The sequence below is a fragment of the Mastigoproctus giganteus genome, chromosome 14 (assembly GCF_048544385.1).
Source record: "Mastigoproctus giganteus isolate SK-2022 chromosome 14, ASM4854438v1, whole genome shotgun sequence".
NCBI lineage: Eukaryota > Metazoa > Arthropoda > Arachnida > Uropygi > Thelyphonidae > Mastigoproctus > Mastigoproctus giganteus.
The window spans coordinates 40,085,835-40,109,470 of record NC_143588.1 but is presented as its reverse complement, the minus strand read 5'-3'; the positions used below and the strand labels follow the sequence as shown (position 1 = coordinate 40,109,470).

The window sequence follows — 23,636 nt, the reverse complement described above, 5'->3', positions numbered from 1 at the left end:
CCTACAGCTACCACCAATTTCTGGTAGAGAGCCATCATATTCCAAATGAAAATGAATAGAAAATATTAAGAAGAATTTATGCAGTACAGCTTTACTTTACTTAGTGCTGTTGATGATGAGCAAAGTCCTGGATGCATAATATGTTACAAAAAATTGGCTAACGAAAGCATGAAACCTATTAAATTAAAAAGACACTTACATACGAAACATCCAGAAATAATGAAAAAAACTGAATCCTTGTTCAAAAGACAGGACGACGCCATACAAGGTCTGAAATCTTTCATGAAGAAACACTGCAGTTCCTTGTAAAGCTTTTAGAGCATCGTTGGAAGTTTCATATTTGATAGGAAAAAAAAATTGAAATCACATACTATTGCTGTTCTCCCTGCTGCAATAGAAATGATTTCAATAATGCAGGGAGAAAAGTACAGTAATGATTTAAATACCATTTTTCTATCCAGAGACACAGTTATCGTGAACAACATAAAATTCAGTTTATTAAATCGAATGAGAGAAAGTCCAATTTTTTCAATACAGTTAGATGAATTCACAGATATTTAAAACCTTGCTCAACTTATTGCATATGTCAGATACTGTTATGAGGGAGATATTTTGGAGAATTTCTATTTTGCAAAGCTTTGGAAGGAAGGAAGAATGACGGGAGAGATTTTTGATGTTATAAACATTTTCTTTCAAACAAGTATTGTCTTAAGTGGAACAATTGCTTTGCGATTTGTACTGATGGTGTGGCTGAATTAACAGGATAAAATAAAGGTTTGAAAGGCAAAGTAAAGGAAACTGCTCCAAATATAATTTTGAATCATTGCATTATACAGTACATAGGGAAGCATTAGTAGCAAATGAAATGCAAACTGATTTGCACGAAGTTTTGAAAGATGCAATAAGGATGATCAACTTTATTAAATAGTAGAAGCTGAAATAGCAGAGTTTTCACAATGCTTTGTAATGAAATTGGATGAAACGCTTCTTTTAGATACGAAAGTGGGGTGGTTGTCTAGTGGTAAAGTGTTGCAACGTCTTTTTGACTTTAAACATCAAGTTTTGTTTTTATCTATTGGATAAAAATCGGGACCTTGCTCAATTGTTTACAAATCAAAAATGGCCTGGAAAACTTAGTTCCCTTGCTGATATATTTGAAAAATGTAATGATTTAAATCTTCAAGAACAGGGATCAAATATATTAATACTCAGTGATAAAATATAAACTTTCAAAGGGAAGCTTAATCTTTGGAAAACTGAATTTTAGCGTAATAATACTGAAATTGAAATGTTCCCATGCTTTTCTAATTTTGTTATAATATTGACATTTTACAATTTAGGGATATCATTGCGACCCAACTAACAATGCTAATTAAGAATTTTTCCAAAATCTTTTGGAAAATCTTTAATGTATCTCCAGAAAAAAAGTTGTATTGGATTCGTGATCCCTTTGCTTTTGATATTTTTTCATGTCCCAAAATTATTTATTTTATTTGCTGCATTACCATTCAGCAAAAGAAAGATCTCATCGACCTGTTGTCTGATGAAGCATTACGTGCTGTTTTCAAGACTACTTGGGAAAATTTTTGGCATTCTTTTCGAGATGAGTATCCAGAATTACCAAAATTGGCGATACAAACATTGCTACCCTTCGGGTCTACATATTTATGTGAGGTTGGTTTCTCAAAATTAATAGCTATAATGGCAAAACAGCATTCCAGACTTGATCCAGAAGATGCCATGAGATTAGTAATTTCAAACATTGCGCCAAATATGGACCAAATATTATCGGTTATCCAGGCTCATCCTTCTTATTGTTTTGTTTTGTAACTGTTCATTTTTTATTGTTTTGTAATCTTAATTGAAGAATAAGAATTTGATTTGTTGTTTTTGCTGTATTCAATTAAAATATTAAACAATTATTTTAACATGTAAATTAAAAAGGAAACAATTTTTTTATTCCTTTCTCAGTACTCGAATAAAATTTTCTACTACATAATTTATAAAATGCCATTTTTCTTCTAAAAAAAATCTAGTCATCCTACCTCGGGGTTTACATTGAGGGGTTGCATTAATTTTATATTTAATACAGGCCAGTGAAATAAGTTTGCGTGCCACTGGGCTAAGCAAGTAATGGATCGCATTTGGATAGAAAACTTATAATGCAGAAGCAGCTTTTACCATATACGGAGCAGTGCCACTAACAAAAATGCAGACGCTTTCACTATGGGTTGATTCTGGCCATAATAACTGCAAAGAATCATTACAAAATCTTGCTATTGTAGAGTAATTCACGTTTTCGAGGGCCATTGTGAAAGTAAATACATTCACAATGGTTCTAAATATATTTTTCCACATGTAAAATGTGTAATGGTAGTGGCCACAAATATCTGCAGTTTCATCAACAGACATCCAAATGTAGTTGTCTCTAAATCTTGACAAATTTCATGAATAATGTCGCATAAATAGCGTAAATGTAATTCTCTCTCAAGGTAGATTCATCTGGAATATTCTGATTTATACAATATTTTTTCAAAAATTGCTTGAAGACTCGATTGTTTAACTTATTAAAATGGATATTGCCGATTATCAGAGCAAGACAAATCCTTTGAAAATCACTTTTCTCTTTTTTTGAAGTATGTGACTTGGTTAAAAGTGACTGCAGTGGAGGCATACTGGTTAAAGAAGCACTGCAGGATCATCTAGACAAGACTGCAGTTAGTTCAGACACAGCATGGGTTTGTTAAGTGGAAGTCTTGTCTGACAAATTTGATTGGATACTATGATGTGGTCATAAAGGAACTGGATGCAAAAAATAATTTTGATATCATATACTTGGATTTTAGGAAGGCTTTTGATGCTGTTGCACACGGAAGACTACTGTACAAATTGGAGCAGTATAGCATTAAGGGCAAATTTCTGCTTTGAATAAAGAGATGGTTGAGTGGGAGAAGACAGAGTGGTAATCAATGGACACTGCTCTTCATGGATTAATGTTGTTAATAGAGTCCCTAAGGGTTTGATGTTGGGCCCATTGTTGTTTCTGTATTTATTAATGACATTAATGAAGGGCTTAATGTCCAAGTTTGCAGGCGATATGAAGGTTGGCAGGGTTGTTAATGACACTAATAAAAGTATACTACAACAGGAACTAGAAAAATTGAGCAGATGGGCTGAGAGGTGGCAACTGAAGTGGCATTGACAAATGTAAAGTACTGTATTTGAGTAGCAGTAACTTATCCACTGTGTGGTACTACACTCAGGGTAGTGGAGAATGATAAAGACCTGGGGGTAATTGTGCAGTCAGATATGAAGTTTTCTGAGCAGTGCAGACAGGTGCAAGAGTAGCTCATGATGTCCTGTCAATGATATACAGGAATTTTGCTAGTAGAGAAAAGATGATTATCCCTTTGTATAAGACAATGGTCAGGCCATGCCTTGAGTACTGTGTACAGGTCTGGAGCCATCATTTTAGGAAGTATGTAGAGTTGCTTGAGCATGTACAGTGAAGGGCAACAAGATTAATGAGATGAATGAAGGGGTTCTCTTACCAAGAAAAGCTTAGGACACCTGTGAGGTGATCTGATTGAGATGTATAAGGCCTTGAGTGGGTTGAGCATGCTGAATTCTGATGGGATTCTTCCGCTTGCTTAGATTAATCACCTGAGGAGACATAAATTCAAATTGGGGAAAGACATTTGTAGAATAAATGTGCAGAAAATTTGCCTTTAGCCAGCAGGTGGTTGATTGCTGGAACAAACTCCATCTGTCGTAGAAGTTGACAGCCTTAAATAAATTTAAGGTAGAACTAGACAAACATTTGGAGTGAATGGATGGGAAGTTTCTTTCTTTTTTTTTTTTTTTTGGCTGATGCTGTATAACCTTGCTTTCTTGCATAATACGCCTCTGCTAATGTTAATGTTAATATATGATGGTGTTCACAGGCTGATTTTCATATTGCATAGGCAGAAAATTCTAGAATAACTCAAGGGAAAAAAATCCAAATGGAAAAATCTCTGTCCAAGACTGGTTAACTATAGCTCTTATTATTAATGAGTCTAAAAGAATTCCTGCAGTCTCAGATGGGATACAAGCTTAGACCTCTCCAAATGAGTAGCAGGCAGTGATGTATTGTGCTGAATAAGTTGTAATGGAGGACATTTAAAAAATAAACATTTGCAATTTAAAAAATATTCTTAGCTGTACCCTTCATAATATTATAATAAATAATGATACTACAAAGACAATTTTAAAAACTATTTCTTGCTTCATGCCTATTTCAAGATCATTCAATGGCATAGGCATACTTATGCACAGGTGCATTTGACAATGTTATGGAAAGTCACAAGTAATGGGTTAATAAATGCTAGAAAACATTTTCACATCATTATCAAAAACAATAAAGGCTCTATTGTTCAAATTTTGTCTTTACAATACTACTTGATAATGAAAGAAAAGATATGAAATTTTTTGAATTATAAATTTAAAAATGAGGTTATAATGAAGCAATGTAATTAAGATCATAAATCAGGGACCATTTGTATTCACAAAATGCCATTCTTAACACATGCTTTATCCTTTATTTTTCATTCTTTAACTCATTTAACACATCCTTTATTTTTCCTTTTCTTTCTTTCTTTTTTTTTTTCCAAAAAAAAGAGGGAAAAAAAAGGGAAATATCATGTCATAAAAAACATTTATGACTAGTAACATATTAGCTCACTTCGTATTTAAGTGCTAAATAAGGATATTAATAATAATTCATTTTACCCTCCATCAGCATATTCCATTTCAATCATCAGAATTCCATCTTCTTCAAAACTGTCAAAATAGCTGATGATATTTGGATGATCCAACATAGAAAGAACTGTAACCTAAAAAATATAAATGTTAACTTCTTGAAATTAATATTCTGGGTAGTAAGATGAAATCAATATAAACAGTATATTATTCTCAGAAATAAATGTTCTAATATAACAAACCAAACCTATGTTATTTTAAACTATAAATTTTTTATTTATAGTTTAAATTTTTTATTTAATATTAGTATTGGGAGTATAGTATAGTACGGTATTAATATAGTATAGTATTAGTATTGAGGAATTGATGGTTTCATGTTTAGTCAAGACAGTGGCCTTAACTGCATTTTTACCAACAATTTACTGTTAGATTCCTCTGGTTATCTGTGTACAGAATCAAAATGTGCATAATTTAAGTTAATAAAGAACCTTATTAGGTAAAAATACAGTTAAGTCCTGATGACTAAACTTGAAACTACGTGACTTACCATTGCCAAAGGCAGAGAGGAGTGGCATGGCACCAACAGTAATTGGCAGAAACAAGCTACATCCCACATGGCGCTTTTCTCTCCACTAAGAGTAAGTAATGGAACAAGCTATGAAAAAAAAAACACCAAACACCAGAAAACCTGCAATTTCCGAACAGCAATAATCATGAAAATTTCAGTACTAAAAATTGTAATCTTCAGTGCCTTAGTGGAGTTTCGGTTATGTTTTGCTTGTTTCTTAAACAAGACAACAGTGATTGGCTTGTTTCTGCCAATCACTGTTGGTGCAATGGTAAGTCATGTAGTTTCAAGTTTAGTTGTCAGGACTTAACAACATTTTTACCTAATAAGGTTCTTTATTACTTAAATTATATACATTTGTGATTCCACACACAGATAACCAGTGGAATCTAACAATAAATTGTTGGTAAAAAGGCAGTTAAGCATAAATGCATAATCTATCATTATGAATATTTTTTGAATTTTTTTTGTTCTGGGAGCTCCACCCCCATATCCCCTGCCAGGGAAAAAAAAACACCAAACACTAGAAAACCTGCAATTTTCGAACAGCAGAAATCACAAAATGACCTGAAATAAAAGCAACACCTAACTTTTTTGCACCAGAAAACCTGCAATTTATATTAACATAAAAACAATTAAAAAAAAAAAAAGGAAATAGAAAGAAACTTACCTATTCATCTTTCTCGCGCGGATGATAAACAGCGATGATGGCCTCAATATCTTTCAACTAACAAACTATTGAAATGATTTATCAACACTAGACAGAACTAATGTTTCATGAACAAAAGAGAATAAACAGTCACAAGGTAAAAAGATGAATAACAAACACATAACATTAATACATAGTGACGAAAAATAATGACCTATCAACAAAACCTACGCACCTTCCCTCCTCAACGACACAAACAGCAAGTCATGTAGTTTTGCATTTATCATCAGACCATGGGATTAACTGCATTTTAATCCCTTATTATTATTAAATAAGATCAAAATAGTAATCAGGATAACTGCTGGAGAATATCCACTGCAACAGTAGAACTAATATTGGTGTTAACAAAAAAGAATCAAGGGTGGTTTCTTTCTTTTTCCCAAACAAATTCTGAACTTTTCATTTCAAACATAACTTCAGTGTCTTTCTGCATCTGAAATAATTTTATAAGATCTCACTCTCTCTTTTTTTTTTTTTGAAAAGTATAGTGAAAGCAATGAAAGGAAGTAGTAAGCTGTGTCGTAAGCGTGATGTGCGGGGAATTTCACACAACTGTTTCTTGACATAAGAAACATAAATGAAAGAAGTGCAACAAATTGTTTTTTGAAAAATTAAAAGATCGTACTTCCTTTCTTCAATGTGTATTTTCATTATGGCTTGACTGCATTTTAACCAAGAGAATCTATACAAATGAACAAACTAATGAAACAGTACTAAAACAGAAGTAATATTTACAATAAATATAAGGTTCAGAACTTAGCTTTCTGTTTCTTTGCATCCCGATTCGGACAAATTTCTTTTCCAATTTCTATCCAACGTTTTCCCTTTATTTCTTTGTTGGCGTAGTCTTTTAATGACATGTTGTACAGGGGAGGCCTCCTTTCCACACCAAAAATAAACTTCTTTGTGTCAAACATTGTCATCCCCAATATACAACAACCAAATGAATGAAGGCTCATGAAGAGAATTTCTCTGCTGGCGATAGAAATGTCAATTTGCTGGCATTCACAATGCTTCTGACAGCATTAACAGGCATTGAGCACCAGCTAGACCAATGTGGCATTTGTAATGCTTTTCCCCTCTGTTTATTGTAAAACTGAGAGTTTGAAGGCACCTCCAACACCGCATTTTAAGAACTCATCTAGTATAGCTCTTAAAAATAAATTTTTGCCATATATGCTTAAATGACATTCATGGGATATCTCTGTGTGCAATTATACAATTATGAAAATATCTAAAATTAAAAATCATCAAAATATCTAGCTATTTTGATGATTTTTTAATCCTGGTTTAATGTAAATTTATACAAAACAAATTAATTAAAATAATAATTAAAAAATATATATTGATAATTAAAAAATATATATTGATTAAATCGGTATCCTAAGGAATCCTACAATTTATCCAATATTGATTCTTCTTATATGCACTATTTAAGTGCATATAAGAAATATATTTCCAACAAGACAATATCTCTTCTTAACCCCTGGCAAAGTGTCATGAAGGGTTTTCTAAAGTCAGGATATCTGCATGTACCTTTACATCTTACAATAAAGATCATTAGCATTAGTAGAGGCATATGATGCAAGAAAGCAAGCTTATATATCATCAGCCAAAAAAAAAAAAAAAAAAAAAGAAGGGAAAAAAACCTTCCCATTTCACCCATCCATTCACTCCAAATGTTCGTTTAGTTCTGCCTTGAACTTATTTAAGTTGGAAACTTAAATAAATCCAAATTTCCAACAGATGGAAATTTGTTCCAACTATCAACCACCTGCTGGCTAAAGGCAAATTTCTGTACATCTATTCTACAATTGTTTTTGCTCAATTTGAATTTATGTCCCCTCAGGTGAGTATTCTGAGCAAGAGGAAGAATTCCATCAGCATTGAGCTTGCTCAAACCATTCAAGGCCTTATACACCCCAATTACATCACTTCGCAGGTGCCTAGTCTCCAGAAGCTTCAATTTGCAGAACTTAAGCCTTTCTTGGTAGTAGCAACCCTTTGTTTCACTCACACCAATCTCATTGCTCTTCTCTGTATTCGTTCCAGCAGCTCTACATCTTTCCTAAAACGAGGCCTCCAGACCTGTACACAGTACTGAAGGTGTGGCCTGACCATTGCTTTATACAAGGGGACAATCACCTCCTTATCCCTGCTAGCAAAATTCCTGTATATCATTGACAAGGCACCATGAGCTACTCTTACAGCCTGTCTGCATTGCTCAGAAAACTTCATATCTGACTGCACAATTACTCCCAGGTCTTTTTCATTTTCTACAACCCTAAGTGTAGTACCACACAATTGGTACGTTCTTCTGGGTTACTTCAACCATATACAGTACTTTGCATTTGTCACTGTTAAACTTCAGTTGCCACTTCAGCCCATCTACCCAAATTTTCTAGATCCTGTTGCAGTAGCACACTGCCATTACTATCATTAACAACCCTGCCAACCTTTCTATTATCTGCAAACTTCAACACTAAGCCTGATATACCTTCATCAATACCTTCAACCATGATTTAGGAAATCATATGTGAAACCAGAAACTGGATAGATTATTTTGGAATTGCAAGCATTAGCATTGCCACATGATGCAAGAAAGCAAGCTTATATAGCATCAGTCAAAAAAAAAAAAAAAAAACCTTCTCATTTCACCCATCCGCTCGCGCCAAATATTTGTCCAGTTCGGCCTTGAATCTATTTAGGCTATCAACTTCTACAAGCACAAATGAAAGTTTGTTCCAGCAATCAACCACCCTCTGAGCTAAAGGCAAACTTCTGCACATCTATCTTACAACTGTCTTTCCTCAATTTGAATTTATGCCCTCTCAGGTGATTATTCTGAGCAAGAGGAAGAATCCCATCAGCACTGAGCATGCTCAAACCATTCAAGGTGTTATACACCTCAATCAGATCACCTCGCAGGTGCTTAGTCTCCAGACGCCGTAATTTGCAAAACTTAAGCCTTTCTTCGTAAGAGCAACCCTTTGTGCCATTCACTAATCTTGTTGCCCTTCTCTGTACTCGTTCCAGCAGCTGTACATCCTTCTTAAAATGAGGCCTCCAGACCTGTATACAGTACTCAAGGTGTGGCCGGTGCCTCCGTAGCCAGGTGGGAAAGAGCAGCAGTGCGTAGCACACGCTACTTGATTAGACCAGGATTCGAGCCCGTCACCACCAAATACGGAGGATGCGGAAAGGTCTGGGAATGACTACCACATATCCCGGAGCAATATGGCCTTAGTTGCTAATGCTCCTAAAAATCAAATAACAAACAAAGAAACATCAAGGTGTGGCCTAACCATTGCCATATACAAGGGGATAAACACCTCCTTATCCTTGCTAGAAAAATTCGTATATATCATTGACAAGACACCATGAGCTACTCTTGCAGACCATCTGCACTGCTCAAAAAACTTCATATCTGTCTGCACAATTACCTTCAGATCCTTTCCATTCTCTACCACTGTCAGTGTAGTATCACACAGTTGATACGTTACTCTGGGGTTACTGCTTCCCATATGCAGTACTTTGCATTTGTCAATGTTCAACTTCAGTTGCCACCTTTCAGAGCCCATCTGCTCAACTTTTCTGGATCCTGTTGCAGCAGCGTACTATCATTAGTGTCATTAAAAACACTGCCAACCTTTGTAATGGCTACAAAATTGGACATTAAGCCTGATATACCATCATCAATAACATTAATAAATACAGAAAACAACAGTGGACCTGACTCTGAATCCTGGGGGGCTGCACTAATAACATTAGTCCGTGAAGACCAGTGTCCATTGATTTCCACTCTCTGCCTTCTCCCACTCAACCATCCCTTTATCCATAGCAGCAATTTGCCTCCAATGCCATACTTCTCTAATTTGTGCAGCAGTCTTCCATGTGCAACAGTATCAAAAGTCTTGCTAAGATCCAAATATATGATATCAAAATTATTCTTTGCATCCAGTTCCTTTGTGACCACATCACAGTATCCAATCAAATTGGTCAGACAAGACTTCCCCTTAACAAACTCATGCTGTGTCTGTCCAAGCTATAACTGAAGTCTTGTCTAGATGAGCCTGCAGTGCTTCTTTAACCATTGTCTCCATTAATTTCCCTGGAACAGAAGTTAAACTAACAGGTCTGTAATTACTTATGTTGCCCTTTGATCCTCCTTTGTGAATTGGGGTCAAATTTGAACATCTCCAGTCCCTGGGTACCTCCACTGACAGGCTCCATTGATAATCATCATTGATAGGCTCCTGACTGACTGACTGACTGACTGACTGACTGTAGAGATGTCAAAATTTTACAGATGTTGGAAGGTATTCCAGTCAGCCTGACCAAACTTCCACCAGGCAGTTTTTGGCAGGATAGTCAAAAAAGAAGATACGGTCTCCCACAATTTAAACAAGTTATCATGGGGAAGTGATCACTTCCATATGGGTTCTCCACCTGCCGAGTAAGTGAAGGGAAGAGAAAAGGGAGAACAGATAGAAAGATCACGGGCATAGTGTGGAATATGAAATGTACAGGCAGGGAAGCTGAAGAAGGTGCTTATTCCTACATTAAGAAGGGAGTGGTCATTGTCAGTGAGAATATGCACTATGATTCATCGTCTTCCATTAATGTCAGCACTAACCCCATTATAAATCCAAGAAGAAAGGGGAAGAGAAGGCAACTGCATTACAAGATCATCAATGTCTTTCAAGGGGATATCAGTCCCAGGCAAATAAGTAGAGCACACTGTTAATAAAAACTCCATTAGCATTAGTTGAGGCATACAAAGCAAGAAGCAAGCTTAAGCAGCATCAGCCAAAAGAAAAAAAAAAAAAGAAACCACTCCCATTTCACCCATCCATCCATTCACTACAAATGCCTGTCCAGCTCAGCCTTAAATTTATTTAAGCTATCAACTTCCACAGCAAGAGATGGAAGTCTGTTCCAGCAATCATTTACCTGCTGACTAAAGGCAAATTTCCACACATTTATTCTACAACTGTCTTCCCTCAATTTGAATTTATGCCAACTCAGGTGAGGAATCTGAACAATAGGAAGAATTCCACCAGTATCTTTGAAACCATTCAAGGCCTTATACACCTCAATCAGATCACCTTGCAGGTTCCTATTCTCCAGACACTGCAATTTGCAGACTTAAGCCTTTCTTGGTAACAGCAACCCTTTGTTCAACTCACTAATCTCATTGCCCTTCTCTCTACTCATTCCAGCAGCTCTACATCTTTCCTAAAATTAAGCCTCTACCAGTATGCTACTCAAGGTGTGGCCTGACCATTGCCTTATAAAAGGGGATAATCATCTCCTTTCCTTAGGATTATCCCCTTGTATAAGGGGATAATCCTAACAAAATTCCTATATATCATTGACATGACCCCATAAGCTACCCTTGCAGCCTGTCTGCACTGATCAGAAAACTTCATAGCTAACTGCACAATTACCCCCAGGTCTTTTTCATTTTCCTCTACCCTGAGTGTAGTGGAGAATGAGAGTAACATACCACACATTTGGTATGTTACTCTGGGTTTACTGCTACCCATATACAGCACTCTGCATTTGTCAACGTTAAACTTCAATTGCCACCTCTCAGACCATCTGCTCAATTTTTACAGATCCTGTTGCAATTGCATACTGTCCTTACTGTTATTAACAACTCTACCAACCTTCATATAATCTGCAAATTTGGACATTAAGAATGATATACCTTCATCAATATCATTGATAAATACAGAAAACAACAATGGGCCCAACACCTGAGGGACACCACTAATAACATTAGTCCACAAAGAGCAGTGTCCATTGATTACCCCCTCTCTGTCTTCTCCCACTCAATAATCTCTTTATCCATAGCAGCAACTTGCCCTTAATGCCATACTGCTCCAACTTGTACAGTAGTCTTCAATGTGCAACAGTATCAAAAGCTTTCCTAAAATACAAGTACAGTCAGTCCTCATATAACATGGTAATTTTGTTCCTAGAAACCCTCGTGCAATATAAATAACAGGCCCTATGGAAAAAATAGGGTTATGTGCCGAACACCCAAGATTGAATACACATTTGTAACCAAAACATTACCAAACACAATAAATAATCTAATAAAATATGCAAGTATTTTATTACATTTATAATCTAATAAAATATTGCTAATGCTTTTGCTTCTATCATAAGCAAACATGTTCTTTGTTTGATCATCTATCCAAACAGATAATAGATGTTCCATCTCTTCCAATTCTTTGTATCTTGATCTAATGGATTTTGTTGCACTTTGAGTTGTTCCTGCTATGAAAGTTGCTTTTATTTTTTAATTCTTTCTAATTGTTCTCAGCTTTGCCTCATTTAGGCCAGTAGCATGCACAATATCACATGTTCTTTCATTTCACTCAAAGCATTTCACAATTTTGTATTTTTCCTCTATCGATATTGTTTTTCTTTTTCGTTCTGAATCTGTAGTATCTTCACCAGGACGCTTCCCTTCACATTTTTTTTTTCAAGTATTTTACTCGTTTTTAGGGAATAAAGCACAATTACAGTATAAAAAGAACAAAAATGAGGAGGCATACTTGATACACATAAACAAAGCAGTGCACGTGTAGCAACTGAATAAACTATGCAGTAAAGGCAAATACACACTATTATCACCTTACATGCTCACATTTTACTAAAGCACATTTCTGGAGGTCACTACCATAAAACAATATACACTATTTGCAGTTTCCAGTTTATTGGGTGTTCCTGCTAGTGGAATCTGTTATAAAAGGGTGGTAAACTCGATCTAATTACATTTGCGATAATACCGATAGCTGGAATTCTGTGGGTTTTTATGTTATTATGGTGAAATGTGTTTCACTTTCACTGAAATCTTCAATCATACAAAAATCAAATAAATTTTCAGAATCTTCTCTTCATTCCTAATGTGTTGTGTTCAGTTCAGGTGATTCCAGGGTTCGGCAGCCATTTCTTGTAAACACAAAGGTGAATCGTGTATAAGCTAATGTTATATAGCTCATGTTATATACAACATCATTCCCCTATTTATAAATCTTGTATGATCGAATTCGCGTAGTGTAAACACATGTTATATGAGGACTGACTGTATATGATATCAAAATTATTTTTTGCATCCAGTTCCTTTGTAATCACATCGTAGTATCCAGTCAAATCGGTCAGACAAGACTTCCCCTTAACAAATCCATGCTGTGGTTGAACTGCAGTCATGTCTAGATGATCCTGCAGTGCTTTTTTAACTAGTGATGCCATTATTTTCCCCGGAACAGAAGTTATACTAACAGGTCTGTAATTACTCATGTCACCTTTTGATCCCCCTTTGAGAACTGGAGATACATTTTCACATTTCCAGTTGGTAAGGACTTCCCCTGAATCCAAGGATAACCTCATAATCATGGCTAAGGGCCTGCTTACTTCCTTTGCTGCCTCCTTTAATATAACCGGATAGATCCCATCCACCCCAGGTGCCTTTCTTATGTTTAACATCAACAATTTCTCCTCAACTATGTTCTCAGTTATTACAAAATCATTTAACTCCCAGTTACAGTTTGATAAGCTTCTGGCCTCCATGAGGAGACCCTACAGGACTGGTGAAGGGAACAAAAGGGTGCCGTTACCTAGAAAGGCTTCAGTTCTGCAAATTGCAGCATTTCCAGGCATGTTACAGGGAGACCTAACACAGGTGTTTAAGGCCTAAATGGAGTGAGTGAGCTTTAGCATTAGTAGAGGCATTTGATGCAAGAAAGCAAGCTTATGCAGCATCAGCCAAAAAAAAAACCCACTTCCACTTCACCCCTCTGTTCGTTCAAAGTACCTGTCCAGTTGAGCCTTAAACTTATTTAGGCTATCAACCTCCACCACAAGGGATGGCAGTCTGTTCCACCAACCAACCACCCGCTGGCTAAAGGCAAATTTCCGCACGTCTATCCTACATCTGTCTTTCCTCAATTTGAATTTATGCCCTCTCAGGTGATTTTTCTGAGCTAGAGGAAGAATCCCATCAGCATTGAGCATGCTTAAACCATTCAAGGCTTTATACACCTCTATCAGATCACCTCGCTGGTGCCTAGTCTCCAGACACTGTAATTTGCAAAACTTAAGCCTTTCTTCGTAAGAGCACCCCTTTGTTCCATTCACTAATCTTGTTGCCCTTCTCTGTACTCGTTCCAGCAGCTCTACATCCTTCTTGAAATGAGGCCTCCAGACCTGTATACAGTACTCTAGGTGTGGCCTGACTATTGCCTTATACAATGGAATAATCACCTCCTTATCCCTGCTGGAAAAATTCCTGTATATCATTGACAATACTCCATGAGCTACTCTTACAGCCCGTCTGCACTGCTCAGAGAACTTCATATCTGCCTGCACAACCACCCCCAAGTCCCTTTCATTCTCTACCACTGTCAGTGTAGTACCACAGAGTTGATACGTTGCTCTGGGGTTGCTGTTTCCCATGTGTAGTACTTTACATTTGTCAATGTTAAACTTCATTTGCCACCTCTCAGCCCATCTGCTCAACCTTTCCAGATCCTGTTGCAGCAGCATAGTGTCAGTAGTGTCCTTGACAACCCTGCCAACCTTTGTATCATCTGCAAACTTGGACATTAAGCTTGATATACCATCATCAATATCATTTATAAATACAGAAAACAATAATGGACCCAACACTGAGCCCTGAGGGACTCCACTAATAACATTAGTCCACGATGAGCAGTGTCCATTGATTACCACTCTCTGTCTTCTCCCCCTCAACCACCCCTTTATCCAGCTGAATGTTAATGCCATTTTTCCACTTGCTGAGACTACACATGGGGGGGGATAAATTCAAGTTGAGGAAGGATGGTTGCGGTGTAGATGTTCAGAAGTTAGCCTTCAGCCAGTGGGTGGTTAATTGCTGGAACAGGCTTCCATCATTTATTCAACCCATTCACTTCCAGCTGAGGAAGTGGAAGTGGATGGGTTGAATAAATTCAAAGACCTAGAGGAGGGTACTTGGAGGGTTTGGATGGGTCAACTGTGTAGGGTTTTTTTTTTTTTTTTTTTGGTTGATGCTATATAAGCCTGCTTTCTTGCATCATTTGCCATTACTACTACTACTAATAATAATAATAAGTTTAAAGAGTTCCTCGACCAACAGTAACACCAGACATAACAACACCCACCCTGTGTATTTGGTAGCAATACCCGTCACAAGGTGGAACCCCCAAACAGGGAGAAATAATATAAAGAGCAATAATAATAATTAGTTTGCTAACCTTCATCAGTAAAACTGATGAAGGTTAGCAAACTAACCAAAAGCTTTTGTATGTATCTAATTTAATATATGTATGTTTTCCAATTAATATTAAACTTGTCATTATTTATTCTGTATCCATTTCACTGTGTGTCCGCAATAATCCACAATAGTAATAATGAATCCAGGGCACACAGGCCTCTTAATCATATCCTAAATTCTTATTTGGAACAGCCTTAGCACACTAATATAGCATGAGGTTTTAAGGTGGAGTGCAGAATAAATGATTTATCCCTACTAAAATAATTTCACTGACATGATCTGAGCAATCAATGGCCTCAAAAGATTTAAAACAGTAATCCAACCAAGGAAAACAGGAGCAGAAATCATGCAGGTCAAGCTATTTTTCATTCTTGTAATACCAAATGACAATAGGTTAAGAATGCCCACAAGAGAGAGAGACTAGAGGAAACAATCACTAAGTGTGATATCAGGTACTGTACATATCATACCACTGTACCTCATATCACAACTTAGTGATTGTCTTTTCAGTAAAAATAGTAATAATAACTTCATCAGTTTTCAATAATAATAATAACTTTATCTTCAACTTACCAACAACCCTTCAGATTACACAGTTAAATATGAAGTTATTATTATAATGATTTGTTGCTCTTATACTGTTTCTCCCTGATTGAGGGTTCGACCTTGTAATGAGTATTGCTACCAAGTACACAGGGTGGGTGTTGTTATGTCTGGTATTACTGTTTGTCGAGAACTCTGACTATCCTGCAGGTGTTTAAGATTGCAACTTTCTGGAGTTCCTTGTAGATGTTTGCTGGGAGACCTATTGCTGCTAGGCTGCTGCTGTAGGGTCTTTAGCACCATACCAGTGCTTGACACGATGATCGGGATGGTCATTAACTCTTGCATATGCCACATCTCTTTGATCTCCTGTCTTAGATTCGTGTACTTCCTGATTATTATGATTATGATGATTATTATTATTATTACTGGAAACATGCTAGAAAGCAAGCCTATACAGCATCAGCCAAAAAAAAATCCAACAACATACCTGTCCATCCCCCTAATGATCTGTCCAATTCCTCCTTAAATTTAATTTATTCAGATTATCCACTTCCACAACACTAGATGAAACTCTATTCCAACATCCAACGACTTTCTGGCTGAAAGACAATTTTTGCATGCCTATCCTACAACCCTCTTTCCTCAATTTAAATTTATATCCCCTAATGTGTGCTGTCTGAACTAGTATAAAGATACCATCGACACTCAGCTTGCTCAATCTATTCATTGCCTTAAACACCAATTAGATCACCCTGCAGGTGACTACTCTCAAGATACTGCCATCTGCAGAACTGAAGCTTTTCTTCAAAAGACCACCCATTTGTTGCTTTCACCAATCCCACCGCCCTTCTCTGCACCCGTTCCAGCAGATCCACATCCTTCCCAAAATGAAACCTCCAGACCTGTATGCAGCACTCAAGATGTGGCCCAACCATTGCCTTGTGCAATAGGATCCATCCTAGGTGCCTGGCTGTGTGGTTAAGACTATCCAGTTATTCCAGCAGCTAAATGCACAAAATGAGTCAAGTTATTAGAATTCATAAAACCTCAGCGTTTGCAAATGCTAATGGCTATCTAAAGATGGAATTATAATATCTAATGATGAAATCAGAAAACTGAAGCTAGCTGGAGTTATTAACAATAAAATCACTGAGGAAAATTACCTGATTGTTAAGAAAATTAGATTGGGGAATTTGGTTCAAAAATAGGAAATCAAAGAGTTCCTGATTAGCAGAGATGGGAGAATGACAAAAGCAACAGCAGAATTTGACAGAGTAGTGTAGAGTGATTTTAGGCCAGAGGTGATAAAATACAGAAGAATCCAAATTAAGAAGTCTCTGCTAAGGAGTATCGGAGTAAACATATGAACAAGAACAGAATTTGAGGCAAAAGAAATCATAAAGCAAACACTTAGGGCAACCAATGTGAACGGTGGGTAAGCTAACCAATAATTCATATTCTGTCAGAAAAAGTAAATGGGGCTTGGCAGATTGTATAAGCCTTGCCAAGTTTGTAGGCACAGATCTGCATAATGACTTCTACTAAAAGGAAATAAAATTTCTCTAAATTTAATAGCCTTATTGAAATTTATGTTATTCAAATAATGAACTTAAGTAAATATGTTAAAAATCAAAGTAAAAGTTCTGAGCAAAAACTTCATGCTACAAGATTAATGAAATGCTTGTGCTTATTTTGGTAAATGACTACTTTTTGTATAGCAGAAAAAAACAGAGTTCACTTATTTAGTTTGCTTAGCAAAAATGGTCAGATTTCAGAAGGTATCTGTTCAATGTGCAGATTAAAATAATGTTAACTGCATAGTTTATTAAAATCAAACTATTGAACAGAGCACTAAGTTTTAGAAATAAATTTATTTTGTGCAATAAATATCACAAAATGCATATCTGCATATCTCTGTGCAACATTTCTAGATGATATCTAGATATCTAGTTGCATTCTAGATGATATCTAGAAATGTTTCCTGCATATCTCTGTGCAACATTTCTAGATGATTACAAAAAGTTAGTAGAGTTTCATCAGCTATTTTTTCTTCTTTCTCTATTTCCAACAAATTTGGAAATTGATACAATTCATGTCATTCTACGTTGCGCATAAAAAGCTTTAATTTTGAAATAAATGCTGAAATTTAAGTTTTCGCCTTAATAAGAGTTACATCTTGTCCTTGTAAATGTAAGTTCATTGAGTTGAATCTAGTAAATAAATCTGCAAGATAAGCAATATCAGTTTTCATTTTCTTGAGGTCATTACTAAGGTCGTTGTTCCTATCTTCAAAAAACTCGACAACAGTATCAAAGAGTTCATAAAATCTGTTGAGACAGTTGCCTTTTGACAGCCACCGAACCTCGGAGTAAAATAGCAATCATTCAAACTCTTCACTGTTTTGATCACAAAGCTTTCGAAATATACAATCATTCAAAGAATGTGCTTTAATTTTGTGTATAGCAGTAATAAAAGTTTGTAGAGAATTGTGCAGTTGATCACCAAGTTTTTTCGCAACTAAATGCTGACGTTGAATGACACAATGAACAGTAATAATAATTGGCACAGCATTTTTTAAATAAGCCATAAAACCCTTGTAACGGCCAATCATTGATGGTACTCCATCCGCCTCCTGTCGCCCCCTTTCATGCCTAACGCCCCCATGGATAATTCAAACGCCCCCCCAGGGGGCGATATCACCCACTTTGAGAAGCACTGCTTTAGACTCTAATGCTAATTAACCATTATGGGGCAGTGAGGTTTCCAATGAAAAAGGAATTTCTTGCTGCTTCTGCGATGGAAGTGGTTAATGTAGAAGGACATCTGCCCACATATTCGACTGTGCACGAGCAGTCGTATATAGATCTTACAATTGCTACTGTTGCAGTTAAAAATAAGATTAGAAATTGGGAAGTATTAGAGGGATACACAACTAGCGACCATCACAGCATCTCTTTCAAGATATGTACAGAAGATGGAATTCGAGAGGTATATGATGATAGTAGATTTCTTGTTAAAAATGCTATGTGGAATAAGTTTAATGATAAGTACTTAGGATTAATATCTGGTGTTGATTGGCCAAGTTTGACTTTTCAAGAATATGTAAGAACATTTACTTTGTTGTTAAAATCTCATAAAGTATCAATGAAGAAAAAGTGTTCTGTCAGCAGGCCTGTTTTCTGGTGGAATCAAGAACTGACACAGATGCAGAAAGAGACTATGGGTTTGAGAAGAAAGTGTCAAAGATATAGGAGGTTAGGTGATATAGATCTTGTTAATTATTAAGGCAAGTTGTATAGGCAGCATAGGAGATCGTATGTTGGTGCCGTCAGCAGTGCTAAAATAAATAGTTGGAGGAATTTCGTAGAGGAGCAGGGATCTCGAGATCCATGGAGTTCAGTATTTAAAATATTAACTAACAAAAGGTACTTAGCTGATGTCTCGTGTACTATTGCCAACAAGAATAATAATCAAACTTTAAATTGGGCTGATTCCATGAGCATGGTCTTAGACAATCTCTTTCCGGAAACATAAATTCTATGGACACACCAGAACAAATTCTTACGAAACATGAAAATGCCTTATATAATTCTGTAAATTGTGAGGAAAATTTTACTGCTGAGGAAGCAGCCAAGGCAATTGACTGCACAAAGACTGGCTGGTCACCGGGCCTTGACAGAGCTGAAATTGATGTTAGCAATAGCATTAGTAGAGGCATATGATGCAAGAAAGTGAGCTTATGCAGCATAAAAAAAAAAAAAACCACTCCCATTTCACCCCTCCATTCATTCGAAATACCTCTCCAGCTGAGCCTCAAATTTATTTAGGCTATCAACTTCCACAACAAGGGATGGAAGTCTGGTCCACCTACCAACCACCCACTGGCTAAAGGCAAATTTCCGCACATCTATCCTACATCTGTCTTTCCTCAGTTTGAATTTATGCCCTCTCAGGTAATTATTCTGAGCAAGAGGAAGATTCCCATCGGCATTGAGCATGCTCAAGCCATTCAAAGCCTTATACACCTCTATCAGATCACCTCGCCGATGCCTAGTCTCCAGGCTCTGTAATTTGCAAAACTTAAGCCTTTCTTCGTAAGAGCAACCCTTTGTTCCATTCACTAATCTTGTTGCCCTTCTCTGTACTCGTTCCAGCAGCTCTACATCCTTCTTGAAATGAGGCATCCAGAACTGTATACAGTACTCAAGGTGTGGCCTGACCATTGCCTTATACAAAGGAATAATCACCTCCTTATCCCTGCTAGAAAAATTCCTGTATATCATTGACAAGTCACCATGAGCTACTCTTGCAACCTGTCTGCACTGCTCAGAAAACTTCATATCTGCATGCACAATTACCCTCAGGTCCTTTTCATTCTCTACCACTGTCAGTGTTGATACCACAGAGTTGATACATTACCCGGGGGTTACTATTTCCCATATGTAGCACTTTACATTTGTCAATGTTAAACTTCATTTGCCACCTCTCAGCCCATCTGCTCAACTATTCTAGATCCTGTTGCAGCAGTGTACTGTCATTAGTGTCATTAACAACCCTGCCAACCATCGTATCGTCTGCAAACTTGGACATTAAGCCTGATATACCTTCATCAATATCATTTATAAATAGAGAAAGCAACAATGGACCCAAAACTGAACCCTGAGGGACTCCACTAATAACATTAGTTCACGATGAGCAGTGTCCATTAATTACCACTCTCTGTGTTCTTCCCCTCAACTATCCCTTTATCCACAGCAGGAATTTGCCTCCAATGCCACAATGCTCCAATTTGTGCAGCAGTCTTCCATGTGCAACAGTATCAAATGCCTTTCTAAGATCCAAGTATATAATATCAAAGTTATTCCCTGCATCCAATTCTTTTGTGACAGCATCATAGTATCCAATCAAATTGGTCAGGCAAGACTTCCCCTAATTTTAAAAGGAACTGACAAACTGTTAAATGAAACAGGATCATACTGCCCTATTTCTCTTCTTTCTGTATTGGGAAAAACCTATGAATGGTGTTGCATAAATTGCTTAATGATTAGTTATAATATGAAGGCTATGTCCTCTGAAAACCAATTTGGTTTTAAGAAAGGTGTTGGGACAGAGGATGCTATACATAGTTTGATCCAAGCAGTGGGGTTAAGTATGTTTTAGGCATTTTTATTGATTTTAAAGACACCTTTGACAGATTATGGTGGGAGGGCATCCTTGCTTGAATTAGAGTTAGAAATGTTCTGTGAAGTTATATTCTGTTTTCAGAAATTATTTCCATAATAGGAAAGTTATTGGGAAGACTTTGTATACTAAAGTTGAGAAAGAAGTAAAAAAAAAGGTTATCCTAGGGATTCGGTTATCAGTCCCTTTGCGGGGAACATCATTCTTGATGAGTTTTTGATTCAGAAAATTAAGGGGTGGTTGAGGGGGAGAAGACAAAGAGTGGTAATCAATGGACACTGCTCATCGTGGACTAATGTTATTAGTGGAGTCCCTCAGGGCTCAGTGTTGGGTCCATTGTTGTTTTCTGTATTTATAAATGATACTGATGATGGTATATCAAGCTTAATGTCCAAGTTTGCAGATGATACAAAGGTTGGCAGGGTTGTCAAGGACACTACTGACACTATGCTGCTGCAACAGGATCTGGAAAGGTTGAGCAGATGGGCTGAGAGGTGGCAAATGAAGTTTAACATTGACAAATGTAAAGTACTACACATGGGAAACAGCAACCCCAGAGCAACGTATCAACTCTGTGGTACTACACTGACAGTGGTAGAGAATGAAAGGGACTTGGGGGTGATTGTGCAGGCAGATATGAAGTTCTCTGAGCAGTGCAGACGGGCTGCAAGAGTAGCTCATGGAGTATTGTCAATGATATACAGGAATTTTTCCAGCAGGGATAAGGAGGTAATTATTCCATCGTATAAGGCAATGGTCAGGCCACACCTAGAGTACTGTATACAGGTCTGGAGGCCTCATTTCAAGAAGGATGTAGAGCTGCTGGAACGAGTACAGAGAAGGGCAACAAGATTAGTGAATGGAACAAAGGGGTGCTCTTACGAAGAAAGGCTTAAGTTTTGCAAATTACAGTGTCTGGAGACTAGGCACCAGCGAGGTGATCTGATAGAGGTGTATAAAGCCTTGAATGGTTTAAGCATGCTCAATGCTGATGGGATTCTTCCTCTAGCTCAGAAAAATCACCTGAGAGGGCATAAATTCAAATTGAGGAAAGACAGATGTAGGATAGACGTGCGGAAATTTGCCTTTAGCCAGCGGGTGGTTGGTTGGTGGAACAGACTGCCATCCCTTGTGGTGGAGGTTGATAGCCTAAATAAGTTTAAGGCTCAGCTGGACAGGTATTTTGAACGAACAGAGGGGTGAAGTGGAAGTGGGTTTTTTTTTTTTTTTTTTGGCTGATGCTGCATAAGCTTGCTTTCTTGCATCAAATGCCTCTACTAATGCTAATGCTAATGCTAAAATGGTTGCATACACTGATGATTTAACGGTCCTTGTTTTTGGCAATTTTCAATCTGAGATAGAAAAGAGATTTTAATAAAATTAGAAAGCTGGAGTAGGCTCTATAAATTGCAGATATCCTGAGATAAAACTGTCCAAATGTTATCAAAAGGATAATTAAGGATGAATACGGCACCTACTGTAAAGCTTCTGGGTGACCCAGTTTGATATGTTAGAGTCACAAAATATCTGGGTCTGGGTCTGATTTTAGCAAAACGGTTGTTCTTTACAAAGCATGTCAAGTACTTGAAAACTAAGATTAGGTCATAATATGCTAAGCTCCAGAGGATTGTGAGGAAGGATTGGGGCATAAAAGGCTGCACCTTGAATTTACTATATGAGTGCTTGTTTGTCCCGATTGTGACTTATGCCTCCAGAGCCTGGGTGCATCATATAGAAAACATTATACAAAAGTACTTATTGCAGGAGCAAAGATTTGCTTTGTTAAGCATTACTCGTGCTTGTTGAACTGTGTCAACAGAGGCTTTGCAGATTACATCAGGTGGGATGCCTATACAATTTAAAGTCCTATTATCCGGCATTTTGAACTTTACAAAGAGGAATATTAAGCAAACTATTATGGGAGTTACATCTTGCCCTGATGAAGAAAAAGTCTATACAGGAGGACCTAAAGAATGAAAGGAAAAGGATTTGTAATGAGTTAAAAGGTACTGAAAGGTAGGCAAACTTACGTTTTTTCCAAATGTGGAGATTATACATAGGAGGTTAGGTGATATAGGACTGGTAAAAAGCAATGGTTAGGGGTATGTAAAAAGTTTGGGGTATGTGCTACCTTCCTGATCACTGGTCATGGTTTGTTTTATAGATTATATCAATTTGGACTGAGGGATGGGGTACCTGCACTAGTGGAGAGGACAAAACAACTGAACCCATTATCCTAAAATGCAACTTATATACTGATTTAAGCTCTAACTTGGAGCTGTCTGTTGGTACTCTGGAGAAAGAGAGACTTTGGATTATGTTCATGGAAAGGAGGCTCTTTTAACAACTACGTAAGTGCAGTCTTTAGAAGGCATGCTGTGGTTATTGCTGATAGTAGAAGTCGGCAGGGGTGGCAATTCATCTTATTAAGATCGGTGGACATATAAGATCAAGACCTGACTCTTCTAAGATGAGGCTAAGTAGCTGTTATTTAAAATGTTGTTGTCGTTTTTTTTTACTTTTGCATTATGTTATATTAACCAACTAATAATTTTGAACTTGAAACTCAGACATTATAAAAAATTAAATCCTATCCATGGATA

The 23,636-nt window shown here is 36.9% G+C and overlaps 1 protein-coding gene across 1 annotated transcript in view; it reads right to left on the bottom strand.

The window, feature by feature from the left end:
* The window catches only part of LOC150075077 (serine/threonine-protein kinase Nek8-like), a 223,962-nt gene that overhangs the window by 161,164 nt on the left and 39,162 nt on the right, over positions 1–23,636 (bottom strand). The window contains exon 5 of the mRNA XM_090389083.1: positions 4,771–4,874. Within this exon, the coding sequence (XP_090245209.1) occupies positions 4,771–4,874 (104 nt within the window). The remainder of the gene's footprint in view (positions 1–4,770; positions 4,875–23,636) is intronic.